Source organism: Alternaria arborescens (genome assembly GCF_004154835.1).
Source record: "Alternaria arborescens strain FERA 675 chromosome Unknown contig_27, whole genome shotgun sequence".
In the NCBI taxonomy this organism is placed as follows: Eukaryota; Fungi; Ascomycota; class Dothideomycetes; order Pleosporales; family Pleosporaceae; genus Alternaria; species Alternaria arborescens.
In genome coordinates this window covers 261,294-274,924 of record NW_021167882.1, presented here as the reverse complement: position 1 = coordinate 274,924, position 13,631 = coordinate 261,294, and the positions used below count along the sequence as shown (strand labels likewise).

The following is a 13,631-nucleotide window of genomic DNA, read 5'->3' as shown; positions in this document are numbered from 1 at the left end:
ACGTTACCATCAACACTATCCTCCATCATGGCTCCAGGCGCGATTCACAACGACACTGCTGCAGCGAATGGAAATAGCACCGCCCTGAAGCCGACAGCCCGCTCTTTCCACCCTACAGGCACCCCAGATCCCTCCAAGTACCATGCGTCGTCGTCGCAGGCGGCCATCAAGTCAGAGGCCGACTTCGCAGCGCACAACTACCACCCTCTTCCCATTGGTATGCACTCAACACGTATTCTTCTGGAAACATGAATAACACAGTCCAGTATTCTCAAGAGCAAGCGGATGCAGCGTCTGGGACCCTGAGGGCAAGCACTATCTCGACTTCCTCTCCGCCTACAGTGCCGTCAACCAGGGCCACTGCCACCCCGAGCTTGTCAAGGCTCTCACTGAGCAAGCTTCGCGATTAACCCTCAGCAGTCGCGCCTTCTACAACGATGTATTTCCACGCTTCGCTGAGTATGCCACCAAGTTGTTCGGCTTCGACATGATCCTGCCCATGAACACTGGTGCCGAAGCGGTCGAGACGGCTGTCAAGGTCGCACGCAAATGGGCATACAAAGTCAAGGGTGTTCCTCAGAACGAGGCATTGGTTTTCTCTGTAGAGGAGAACTTCCACGGGCGGACAGTATGCATTCTCGCTCATCTTTCAAACCTCAACTAATACTATAGTAGTTTGCCGCAATTACCATGTCCACCGACCCCGAATCTCGCGACAACTACGGTCCCTACCTACCAGGTATTGGAAGTGTATGTCCCGCCTCTGGCAAGCCAATACGCTACAACAACATCGACGATGCGCGAGAGGCATTTGAGAAGCATGGAAAGAACCTGGCTGCCTTCCTGGTCGAGCCCATCCAGGGCGAAGCCGGTATCGTCGTGCCAGACGACAACTACCTTCGGGAAATTAGGGCACTTTGCGATAAGCACAACGTCCTGCTCATCTGCGACGAGATCCAAACAGGTATCGCGCGGACAGGCAAGATGCTCTGCCATGAGTGGAGTGGCATCAAGCCTGACTTGGTCTTGTTGGGCAAGGCCATCTCAGGTGGCATGTACCCCGTCTCGTGCGTTCTCGGCTCCAAGGAGGTAATGCTTACTATCGAGCCTGGTACTCACGGTTCAACATATGGCGGTAACCCACTTGGCTCTGCTGTCGCGATCCGGGCTCTTGAGCTTATTCAAGAGGAGAACATGGTTGAGCGCGCCGAAACATTGGGCAACAAGTTCCGAGAGGGTCTCAAGAACATCAACAACCCCATGATCAAGATCATTCGTGGCAAGGGTCTGTTGAACGCCATTGTGATTGACGAAAGCAAGACGAACGGACATAGCGCGTGGGATCTCTGCATGCTCTGCAAAGAGAAGGGATTACTGGTAGGAAGAGCCCTCAAGATTATGCATATGAAAGAGATTGACGGTGCTGACTCTGACGGACAGGCGAAACCCACACACCAGAACATTATCCGCCTTGCGCCGCCGCTGGTCATCACTGAGGAGGAGATTGAGTCGGCTTTGTCCATCATCAAGGAGGCTATGGAGGAGCTGCCAAACCTGAAAGGTGAGAAGGAGAAGGAAGTGCTCACTTCAGCTGTCGGACTTGAGAAGAACGTCCACATCGGAGTGGACAACTAGGAACGTGGTTTAGTTTCTTACGATACCCCATGAGATTGCCTCAACGCTATGACCGCTACGAACCTGTGAATAGATCGTACTTGCGCTGTTATGCCATTACAGAAATGTCTACATAGCGCGAGGCTCGGCATTATGATGGTTCTGGAGCATCTGACGGACTAGATATCATGCTAAGAGATGACATGATCTTGTCGTGCATCGGGCACCGTTGACTTGATTACTCCTCTTTCAAACTCTCCATCGTCACTACTAAATGCGCAGTAAGCATACTCGCATCAGCATCCACGCTTGTGGCTCTTGCTAGTGCTGATTGCAACGTAACGCCTCACTATTGAGATGAAGCCCAACAGCAAGCTTCTTTAAGTATCTTGCGATGAGGCTCCAGCTATGGAGGCGGAGCTTTACAACTTGACAATCGAGTGCTTCAGATGATGTGGTGGCTTGGCTCGGTGCATAACGACATGGTCATGGTGTTGTTCCTCGTCCTTCACCCCTAGGTACTTAAGTAAGATCCGTATCACGGCGTAATCGATGGCTACTACACATCTTACGCCCTCTGCTTGCACTACCTCCGGCCTCTTATAACCACCGACACTGGCTACGGACCTTTTTCCAGCACCGAGAAGCTTTCTATGCGTTAGACACAGGACTCGCAGCCACGTGCGCCCACATGAGCCGACGGACCGATACTTAGTCCGAAGCGTGCGGAAGGGGAGGGATGCCAGACGTTCTGTGCTGCATGCGCTCCAACGGCTGCGGGAAACGTTTCATTTACAAGCGCTGTGAGTTACGTGTACCATATGGCAATATCGCGGATGCGTACTGCCACTTTGTAGATCAATGGATTAGATGAATCCTAGCAATGTTGACGCCCGGCAAGTCGAACAAACAACAAACAGCCTCGTGTGTTCGGCAGCTCACATTCCACACGCTCGGATACCGTTTCTCAACCAATACTGCAGTCATGGCCGCGATGTGCCCAGCTGAAGGGAAACCTCGTCCGTGCAGCCAGGTGACGGGCACGACTAATCCACATGTCGGCATGTCGGGCCTAGGCCATGCTTTTTGCCCCCGTTTCATCGACAAGCGATGGCCCCACTGTTGTCCGATCGTGTCAACAAGCCTTTACGACATCGAATCCACTGGCAGCAATTTCAAAGCAACAGTCGAGGAGACGCCAAAGCAAAATCACGGCCTTCGCGCGTCCATGTAGAGCGCATTTGTCATCCGAAGCGCATTCTCCTCACCGGTCTGCAGTGTCGTGGAGTTGCTGCAATACTAATACCAGGCTCTTCGGGACATCGGGTCGCATTATGTCCCGAAGGTTTCGAATATTCTTGATACTAGCACCCCGGATTTTAATGTGCATTCATTCGTACAAGCCGTTCATTGGTGAATTTTATCTCCGTTAGGACCACGCGCTAGCTATTGAGCGGTGCATGCACTGATTTCATGACTGCCTCCGAGGGCATATAGACTAGTCATTGCCTGCCACTCGCAAACATGTCATCTCGCGACACCTCGTGGCGTTGGTCATTCCTTTCATTCACAGCTAATACGGTCGTCAACCTTACAACTTAATAGTGACGTTCAGGAAAACAGTTGCCGAGCAATTTTTCTTCTCATCATCGGCCCTACAAAACGATCACCGCGATCCTTCCTCGGTCTTCGGAAATCAGCCGCTAAGCCGCCATGGCGAAATCACCTTCAACGTCATCGCTGGATGAGAACGAGAAAGAGAAGGATTTTGGCCTTGTAGATCCACAAGCTGCAGCAGAGGACCCGACAGAGTACGAGCCGATACGGACAGAACCCAAAGAAAAGGGTTTCGAAGTACAAGACGGTCACAGCAATTCAAGAGGCACGCTAGCGAGATTGCAGTCCAGTACAAGCGCGTACTCGGAAGCAAGCGATAGCGAATCTAATGCGACAAAGTCAATACGGAAAAAGAAGCCATTTTACAAACGACTTAATTTGTTGAAGAATAACCCACCACCGATTCCAAAAGAGCGCAAAGTATCTCCGGAGTACACTGCGGGCTTTTTCAGTCGACTTTCGTGGCAATGGATGCAACCCTTGATGAGAGTGGGCTACAAGCGCCCATTGGAAAAGAACGATATTTGGACGGTTAACCCCGACCGGAGTGCAGAAGTCTTAGCAAACAAATTGGAAGCTGCGTTCAAGAGGCGGAGAGCAGAAGGCAAGGAGAGGCCTCTGCTGGGTGCCATGTTCGAAACATTCAAATGGGAGTTTATTATTGGAGGAACATGCCAACTATCCGCATCCGTCATTCAAGCTGTCGCTCCTTTCGTCCTACGCTACTTGATCAACTTCGCTGTTCGCGCTTACGTCGCTGAGCGCAGTGATGCTCCGGCGCCAGATATCGGCGAGGGTATCGGTTTAGTCATTGGAATCACTGCTATGCAATTTTTGCAGAGTTTAGCCACGAACCACTTCATGTACCGTGGTATGATGATTGGTGGAGAAGCTAGGGGCGTCCTGATTGCACTAATCTTCAACAAGGCGATGAAGTTATCAGGGAGAGCCAAAGCAGGTGGCGAGGCTGTCCTCGAGGCACCACCACCTGACATCAAGCCAGGAAGCGAAGCCGAAGTGAAATGGTATAAAAAGATACTGAAGAAGAAGGAGAAGAAGCAACAATCGCCCAAGACTGCTGCAGGTGTGGCAGGTGACGGTGAGGGTTGGGGCAATGGGCGAATCGTCAATTTGATGTCTACCGACACTTACCGTATCGATCAAGCCAGCGGTTTCTTCCATATGATCTGGACCGCTCCTATCGGTATACTGATTACGACTGCTCTGCTCCTTGTCAACCTGACGTACAGCGCTCTCCCTGGTCTTGGTCTCATTCTCATTGCTATGCCCCTCCTTGGCCGCGCGGTCAAGACACTGTTCCGTCGAAGGGTTGCCATCAACAAGATTACTGACCAGCGTGTAAGCTTGACCCAAGAAATTCTGCAAGGCGTTCGGTTCGTCAAGTACTTTGGATGGGAAACGAGTTTCCTAGAGCGCATTCAGACGATCAGGCAGAAGGAGATTCATGGCATTCAGATCTTGCTCACGATCCGAAATGCTGTTCTTTCCGTCGGAATGTCCATGCCTGTCTTCGCTTCAATGATCTCATTCATCACCTACTCCCAGGTCAACAGCAATCTCAATCCGGCACCAATTTTCTCATCGCTAGCTTTATTCAACTCTATGCGTATCCCCCTCAACTTCTTGCCACTCGTCATTGGCCAAGTCATCGACGCAAACGCTTCTGTCAAACGTATTCAAGAATTTTTGTTAGCCGAAGAAGCGGAAGAGAGTGGAAAGTGGGATTATGACGCCAAGGACGCTGTGACGCTGAAGGGCGCAAACTTCACCTGGGAGCGTCATCCTACTCAGGATGCGGAAGAGGGGGCAGGTGGACCGCCAGGAAAGAAGCCGACTAAGCAGGAGAAGAAGGAGACCAAGGCTAATGCGAAGCTAGCACAGAACAGTGGTGAGACAACACCTTCCGATGCCATCGCTGTGGAGGAGGAGAAACCTTTTGAGATTAAGGGGTTGAACCTCAACATTGGACGAAACGAGCTTGTGGCTATCATCGGAGGCGTAGGCTCTGGAAAGAGTTCGTTGCTTGCAGCTCTCGCAGGAGACATGCGTAAAACTAGTGGCGAGGTCATCTTTGGTGCCTCCCGTGCTTTTTGCCCGCAGTATGCTTGGATTCAAAATGCCACGGTACGAGAGAATATCATCTTCGGCAAGGAATTCAACAGGAAATGGTACGACCAGGTCGTGGATGCCTGTGCCCTACGCCCTGACCTGAACATGCTACCGCATAACGATGCGACGGAGATTGGAGAGCGTGGTATTACAGTGTCTGGTGGCCAGAAGCAGCGTATGAATATTGCTCGAGCCATCTACTTCAACGCGGACATCATCCTCATGGATGACCCTCTGAGTGCTGTCGACGCACACGTCGGTCGTCACATCATGGACAACGCCATCTGTGGTCTGCTCAAAGACAAGTGCCGTATTCTTGCTACCCATCAGCTTCACGTACTCAGCCGTTGCGATAGGATCATCTGGGTGGACCAAGGAGAGGTCAAGGCCATTGATACTTTTGATAACCTCATGGCACAGAATGCGGACTTTGTACAGGTTATGAGCACAACTGCCAAGGAGGAGGAAAAGGAAAAGGACGTTGAAGTCAATGAGGACGAGGTCGAAGCAGAGGTCAAGAGCACCAAGAAGCAGAGGAAACAGAAGAAACAGGCGGCGTTGATGCAACAGGAAGAGCGCGCAACCAAGAGCGTCAGCTGGGAAGTCTGGATCGAGTACATCAAAGCCGGAGGTGGCATCTGGGTCGGCCCACTTGTCTTCATCCTCCTCGTTCTATCCCAAGGCGCCAACATCGTCACTTCACTTTGGCTATCCTACTGGACATCCGATAAATTTGGTTACTCCGAGGGTGCATACATTGGCGCATACGCAGCTTTCGGTTTCAGTCAAGCGCTCTTCATGTTCTTCTTCTCCTTCTCAGTATCCATCTTCGGTACTAGAGCTGGCAAAGTCATGTTGCACCGAGCCATCACCCGTGTGCTCCGCGCGCCCATGTCCTTTTTCGATACCACGCCACTGGGACGCATTACGAATCGCTTTAGTAAGGACATTGACGTTATGGATAACACCATTACGGATGCTATTCGCATGTACTTTTTGACGCTCGCCATGATCATATCGTAAGTTGTGCAGTTTACAGATGTAAACCTCTGGGAGGATTTGAGCTAACGTGGATGACAGTGTTTTCATTCTCATCATCTCGTACTACTACTACTATGCCATCGCCCTTGGTCCGCTATTCATCATGTTCATGTTCTCGGCAGCCTTCTACCGGTCCTCTGCTCGCGAGGTCAAGCGCCACGAAGCTGTTCTTCGTAGCACAGTGTTCTCGCGCTTCGGCGAAGCCGTCATGGGCACCCCGACCATCCGTGCGTACGGTCTACAGGATCAATTCTCCAAGTCGGTTCGCGATGCCGTAGACGACATGAACAGCGCCTACTACCTTACATTTGCCAACCAGCGCTGGCTGAGTGTTCGTCTAGACATTGTTGGTATCCTGCTCGTCTTCACGACTGGTATCCTGGTTGTTACGAGCCGTTTCTCCGTCGATCCTAGCATCGCTGGCTTAGTCCTGTCATACATTCTCACTATTGTGCAGATGATTCAATTCACAGTCCGCCAGCTTGCTGAGGTGGAGAACAACATGAACTCGACCGAACGCATCCATCACTACGGAAGTCAACTTGAAGAAGAAGCGCCTCTGCACATGGGTGAGGTACGCCCCACCTGGCCCGAACACGGCGAGATTGTCTTTGACAACGTGGAGATGCGATACCGCGATGGGCTACCCTTGGTGCTCAAGGGCTTGAGCATGCACGTCCGCGCTGGTGAGCGTATTGGTGTTGTTGGTCGTACTGGAGCGGGTAAATCGTCCATCATGTCGGCTTTGTTCCGATTGCAAGAGCTATCAGGTGGCTCGATTGTAATTGATGGCGTGGATATTGGCAAGATTGGTCTTCACGACTTGCGCTCTAAGCTGGCCATTATCCCACAGGACCCGACGCTCTTCAAGGGAACCATCCGATCCAACTTGGATCCTTTCCACGAACATTCCGACCTAGAGCTTTGGTCGGCCTTGCGCCAGGCTGATCTTGTTTCCAACGAGCAAACCATGGACGACCATTCTGGCAGGATACATCTCGACAGTGTGGTTGAGGAAGAGGGTCTCAATTTCTCTCTAGGCCAGAGACAGTTGATGGCTCTAGCTCGTGCACTTGTTCGTGGTTCGCAGATTATTGTCTGTGATGAAGCTACTAGTTCCGTCGACTTTGAGACGGATGCCAAGATTCAGCAAACGGTAAGAACTGCGTCATCAACCGGTGCTACAGGACACACGAGCTAACGTTTAACAACAGATTGTGGATGGGTTCAAAGGCAAGACGCTGCTGTGCATTGCCCATCGACTAAAGACCAGTAAGTGAATCGATGTACCTACTGCATGCGGACTTGCGACTAACATGCGGCAGTTATCAACTATGACAGGATTTGCGTCATGGACGCAGGGCTGATTGCAGAGCTCGACTCGCCGCTAAATCTTTACGACCAAGGCGGAATTTTCAAGGGCATGTGCGACCGATCCGGCATCAAGAGAGAAGAAATCGCAGGTGCAGCGAACTAGAAGTTTGGGATGAAGGAGTTTTGATTGGACGAGGGCGGGTACACGGCCCAGAGCGTAGGCTAATGATGCGGCTATTCTTGGGGGGGTAGCAGGAAGCAAGCAAACGCGCACCTTGATAGTTGCGCATGGCATGGCGTCGGCGCGGCATTTCTGATCGGGCAGCATTGGGGACTTTTGCGATAAAGAAAAAAGTGATAATTCATAGAGCTGGCTGCTTTTCAGCTCAATACAACTAACCTTGTCGACGAACGTTGGAGGCTTGTAAAGAAAACTATCGAAGAGTCTATCCACGAGTCTATCCAGCGCCAGCCTGGGCCTAGATGGCTGTCGGCAAGCGCGAGATCATATGACATGATTGTGGCCAGGCTTGGGGGGGAGGCGTTGGTACTACTATGGCGCGCATCGCGCATTTGACAGCATCATAGTACCGTAGTCGCTAGGAGCAGTAGCTCTGTAGGACAAGCGATGCTTGCCAGCAGTTTGCATTAGCGGGGTGTTGGCTTGAGCGGAACGCACGTGCGCGGCTCGTTGAAGCGACAGTACCCTCGTTGCGGCAACTCATCATTCGTGCGTTATCTAATCTCAGGCTTCCCCTACCGTCTCCAGATCGTATCGTTCGTCGCGTGGGCGTATACCGGCGTATCTGCTTTCGTATGGGTTCCGGAGGATTGCATAGACTTTACCTTTGTGTTTGCTGCGCCGCTCGAGTGGGTGCTGTAGCCGTTTCACGCGCCGCTAGCTGGTCAAGATAACAGTGGGCTATTCGGACACGTCCAGAGTAACAGTTGGATCATTATCGACGATTGTAAAGATCGATCGAGAGGCACAACTGCGATGACTGTCTCTATGGTAGGCTTATGCATTTCAATAGACGGGCTCAACGACCAACAAGTGCGGTGTTTTCCAAGCGTGGGAGCGAAACAAGAAAAAAAGTTTCGCCTTCTCGAATGCTTCGCGCTGGTGCATGACAGACAAGCTGCGACCAAGGCTCGCGGCCAGGTGCTCCGCGTGCATCGGGCGGCCCAAAGATTGGATGCAGCAGAGGTTTTATGCGCGCTTTAGCCGGAGGGGGCTTAGCGACTCAACAGCCAAGATGAGCCAAACTGCAGTCGCGCAGCACGGATCTAGGCCTGCGAGGTTGCTAACCCCTTGTGATGTAAGTCGACGACCTGCCAGGCACGCTGTAATCAATCTAGCGGGCCTTCAGCGGCGTCAAATGCTAGTGCTGTGGCGGGGGACGTGGGCGACGAGGGCGATGAGGGCAGAAGAGGGGAGGGCAGAGCAACGGGGAACAAGACACTGGGCTGGGACGTGCAAGAGCAATGGCAAGCGATGGCGAGTGAGTGGAAGGTTGGGAGGCGACGAAGATCAGGGACGTCAGCCAGCAGCTATGCTCAACGCAGCGCGACAAGCCGGTATGATGTTGCAGGGACAAGGCTCCGAACGGCCTAGCGGCCCCGACGATTGACCCTAGCTCTGAACTCAGCTTTCACACAGACCTTGTCCACCAGACGGCATGGGCCTGGGGTGCGTGCAGTGCAGCGACGAGGGAGCACTTCACAATTCACTTCATATCTCTGCTCCTCCCGCCCGCGACCACACGTACACACGCACACGCTCCTTATACTAGGCCGTCCGTCTGTTTCTTCTTCAGCTGTCTTCTACGTGCCCGTGATAGCACGCACCCGACGCACGCTCTCCCCTGGTGCACTGTTCGCTCCTTCCTCGTCGACGGCGATCCCCCCTTCCCGTTGCAGCCATATTAGAACGACTCCTTCACCGTCGCCATATTACCACTGAATTCCCATGCTGCGCCTGTCGTGACGCAATCACTCCGACTGCAAAGAGTCGCACCACGTCCGGCCACTGCATCTGCCGTCTCCCGTCTCTGGCCGTCCCACGCGTCCTCCTGACGAGCTCACACTTCACGTCTTGCATTCCAAACGCCCCATCATTGCCAGCCTGAGACACTCTTTGCCTACGTCACAATGGCAGCAAACGAGAAGCACGAGCCCGTTACTTTCGGCGCCAGCGTGCTGCGCTCTCCCAGCCCACTAACCACGCCTTCGCAACCACTCCGCTCCCCGCCCTCCAACGACTCTACCATGTCGTCTGCCACCGCCAGCGCCGAACTCGCCGCCAAGAAAGAGTGGGCGGCTGACCCCTCCAACCCATACTCGGCCTTCTACAAGCACCCAGAGGCCCTCCGAGAGACGCGCCACTCCCTCAACGAGAGCGCGCCTCAGAGCAAGACACACCTCGGCGTCGGTGTCCACGAGCACGACCTCGAGGGCGGCGTCCCCCTCTCGGTAGCCTCGACACAGCAGCCATCCAAACACTCTGTCGATGGCCGCGTCAAGGAATGCACAATGTGGCCCACAAGGCAGGCTGTCCTGGACAAGCGGAAGTCATACCAACGCAAGCGTGGTTGTGCCTTCTTCCGGAACTTGACCAACAAGCAGAGAATGTGGGCTAAGATCATCATCGCTCTTCTCGTAATAGGTGCTGCCGTTGGCCTTGGTGTCGGCATCTCGAGAGCTGTTGGTGGCGGTGTCTGGGCTGGCGATGGCCGATCAAAGGAGATCCCCCATGGCGACGGACACTGAGGTGTAGCTACTGCCGCAAAGCAATCGTACGTCACTTCCACCATTCTTCTTTATCGTACCGCTACTAATCCTCTGACCAGAACCACCACCCGTCTCTTCGACCGCACACAATCACGACTTCGGCATATTTCGCTTCGGACAACATCCTTTCTCGATATCCCTTTTCATCTGTTATATTGTTTTTCCTTCGCGGTACTGTGCATATCACTCTGCCGCCTTTTCTGTGTGTCACGGCATCGAGTTTTTCCATGTCACTCGGGGGGTTTGGCGTACACATGGGGGCTTTTCTACTGGGTTGCATTCTATACATGCATTGGAGCGCCGGAGTATGAATGGGCGTTAGACATGTTAGTCGCGTACACCTGTCTGGGTATGCTATATGAGAAGAGAATCGAGCTTTGCCTCAGTTATGAGGCTGCCTCACGCACATTAAATCGTCTCTCATCATGTATTGCATATGTGTATACGCTGATAAGAACTACCAGACCTTTTTATGTGCAAGACTTTCGAGATGACATATGTGAACTCGGACATCTACAAAGATATTCACCAAACTTGAACCCCATCGAGGTATCATCGGTTGCACAAGACCACGTGAACCTGCGAGACAAACGTCTGTCAGGTGCTATTTTTGTACTATGCAACTTTAATTATTTGTTGGATGAGGGTACAGGGAGAGACCTACGACACCAAGGCTTACTCGTTGATACGCGTATTCATCTTACCGACTAGCACGGCTCTCCAGCGTGTAAGCCGGGTGGCTGAGATTGCCATACTGATATTCGTTTGCATTTACTGAAACACTCATCAACACCCCCTTCCATGTAGCTTGAACCAACCTTTCCTTATTCCTTGATTCGCTCAACACATGGCGTGAACCATGTTTGTTTTCGGGCTGCCGCTATTTCGAGGTGATGGCTTCGCGTAGAATTACCGTGCTCCCGGACCATCCTTGATAAGAGTTGCTTTTCAGTGATCGAGGCTGAGGGTCCATGGGCCTGAATCATGTTGGAAATGTGCTTTTAAAAGTCAAAAGGCGAATTTCTACGCATCGCTCTATCAATCTCCGTTGAACTAGGTCAACATCAAACGTATGTGTTATGGAATGTTGTAATACTATTATCAAGTTGAGAGGAAATATGGTTGCGTTGTATTTGCTGATTCGATAACTAATCGTACACTTTGATGTTGAGTGATAGTGTCGTAGGAATGACAGGCTCCACGACTACGAATGAGAACATTGAAAGAACATGCCGGAACTCCAAAGACAGAAATACAATAAACTTATAATCGTTGATGATCTCCCTTTCGTATAGATATTGGAGATTAGTTCTTTGCTACAAATCGTGTTTCTGCGGTATTATACAAAAGTCATTCGAGTAACATATGCCGAGCCAGTCGACACAGTCATGATTAAAAGTGCAATCGTTCATTCGAGGCCCTCTTCACATGTATGCAGCACCTCTCCTTCCCAATCTCCGTCCCTGCAATGCCTTCGCTGCGTTATCGTTGGGCTGTGCATCCCCAAACCCACATCCTCCATCTCGCTCTTGAGCAACAACCGGACCTGCGCATTTTCCACTCTTGAATCCACAACAAGCCGAAGCGCAATCAGCGTCTGATGTACAAGCACCAGTGATGAACTGTGTGCCGGCCCCCGCTGCGGCTCCAGCTCCAGCTCCCGCGTCACTGTTGGCAGGAGGTGTAGCAGGCGCAGCAGGCGCAGCAGGCGCAGCAGCATCTGGTTGCGCATCGGCACTGGCATTGCCACTTGCGCCGTTCAAAGCATTGTTGTTTGGTTGCGCGTCACCAAAACCACACCCCTCTCCACGTTCATTCGCTACGAATGGTGCCGCACACTTTCCTGATGTGAAGCCACAGCAGCCTGAGGCACATTCGGCGTCCGATGCACACTCGCCTGTAATGAACTGAGTGCCCTGAGCTGCGGCATAGAGTGAAACTATCGAGGGAGTTAGTAAGAACGGACACGATTCGGTGCAAGGACCTTACGGTTGAGAAGAGCAAAGAGCTTGAAGATTGGCGCCATCTTGCTTGACGTTCTGGTTGCTTCGTTGGAGTATATGGTATATCAGATGAACTATTGATGGTCTTCACCAAGTAGTATGATTGAATGCCAGGTGTAATGTAGATTTTTCAACTGCCTTGATGTTGAGGATGTATATCAGCATCCGATACATGACTCTATATATGTCCATGTCGACCGTAGGAAGGGAATTCTGAACTTGGCACAGGCAAAGTAGGCGCCAACTCGAAACGACAAAAGTTACTGCGCCTCGTTTATGCCCCCAATGAGTAGCCACATCCGTTATGGCGATGAGGCGACACAGCGTGGAGCACGTTTTGAGCAATCTCTAGATAGACATGATGCCGGCTACGACGTTTCGTGTCTAATTCCGTTTACGAATGGAGAACAAAAGCCGATAATCACGCCAGTGGTTTAGAAACGCAACTCCCCAAGAACATTATGCGTTTCCTCAACTTGTAGTAAGAGGTTGTTTAGGGAGAATGGAGAGAGGAGAGAAAGCGTCGTAAGCGAACCTATTAGCGTCCCACAGTCATCCCCACCCCACAGCTCAGCCTCCCCAGACTTTCTGCCTCGGAATGCCTCAACACATCTCAGGTTTCCGGACCGTTAGAAAACTGCAAGTCGGCCAATAGGGTATTTGTGGGCTGCCAAGATGATCGCCGACGGCATGAATGCAGCGGAAGGGGATCAGACCGAGAAGGTGTCGCGTGTTGCGGCCTGGCGCTTGGAACGTCTGAGTTCCGAATGATCCTTACACATGGGGCTGCAGTTATCTATATGCGCATTATTGCGAAGCGAGCTTGCGAGCGAAGCAATCTACTTCAGAACTCAATCGTAGCGGTGATTTGGTATTCGATATATTTTCTTTCATCGACTGTGATTCGTATTCTTGGTAAAACGTCAAGCAGCAGGCTTCTCCTACCTGAAAGAAAAAGCTCCTGTCGAAAAGGTAGCACGATATAACATCGAAGAGCAAATGGTAAAAATATCATACTAATTACTGGCTCAAGGTTACTTCTGGGCATGTATATCGATCGAACACTAAGCAACCCAGAAACCAAGCTCTCGAGACACCTTCTTGTGTTCTCAACCTGAGCAT

General features: G+C 51.8%; 4 protein-coding genes across 4 annotated transcripts; 3 read left to right on the top strand and 1 right to left on the bottom strand.

Moving 5' to 3' along the window:
* Positions 1–27: 27 nt before the first annotated feature.
* On the top strand, positions 28–1,635 carry AA0111_g9514 (Ornithine aminotransferase; the record flags this gene model as incomplete). Its single annotated transcript, XM_028656081.1, has 4 exons — positions 28–217; positions 267–628; positions 676–1,377; positions 1,441–1,635. 4 exons carry the CDS (start codon positions 28–30, stop codon positions 1,633–1,635), a joined length of 1,449 nt encoding a protein of 482 aa, XP_028502905.1.
* A 1,692-nt stretch (positions 1,636–3,327) lies between these two features.
* Positions 3,328–7,879, top strand: AA0111_g9513 (Oligomycin resistance ATP-dependent permease; the record flags this gene model as incomplete). Its single annotated transcript, XM_028656080.1, has 4 exons — positions 3,328–6,380; positions 6,442–7,558; positions 7,617–7,674; positions 7,728–7,879. The coding sequence occupies 4 exons, from the start codon at positions 3,328–3,330 to the stop codon at positions 7,877–7,879; spliced, it is 4,380 nt and encodes a 1,459-aa protein (XP_028502890.1).
* A 1,988-nt stretch (positions 7,880–9,867) lies between these two features.
* Positions 9,868–10,485, top strand: AA0111_g9512 (hypothetical protein; the record flags this gene model as incomplete). Its single annotated transcript, XM_028656079.1, has 1 exon — positions 9,868–10,485. The coding sequence occupies one exon, from the start codon at positions 9,868–9,870 to the stop codon at positions 10,483–10,485; it is 618 nt and encodes a 205-aa protein (XP_028502876.1).
* Positions 10,486–11,930: 1,445 nt separating this feature from the next.
* AA0111_g9511 (hypothetical protein) lies at positions 11,931–12,532 on the bottom strand (the record flags this gene model as incomplete). The annotated part of the gene is made up of 2 exons (XM_028656078.1): positions 11,931–12,445; positions 12,496–12,532. 2 exons carry the CDS (start codon positions 12,530–12,532, stop codon positions 11,931–11,933), a joined length of 552 nt encoding a protein of 183 aa, XP_028502955.1.
* Between the last annotated feature and the right edge of the window lie 1,099 nt (positions 12,533–13,631).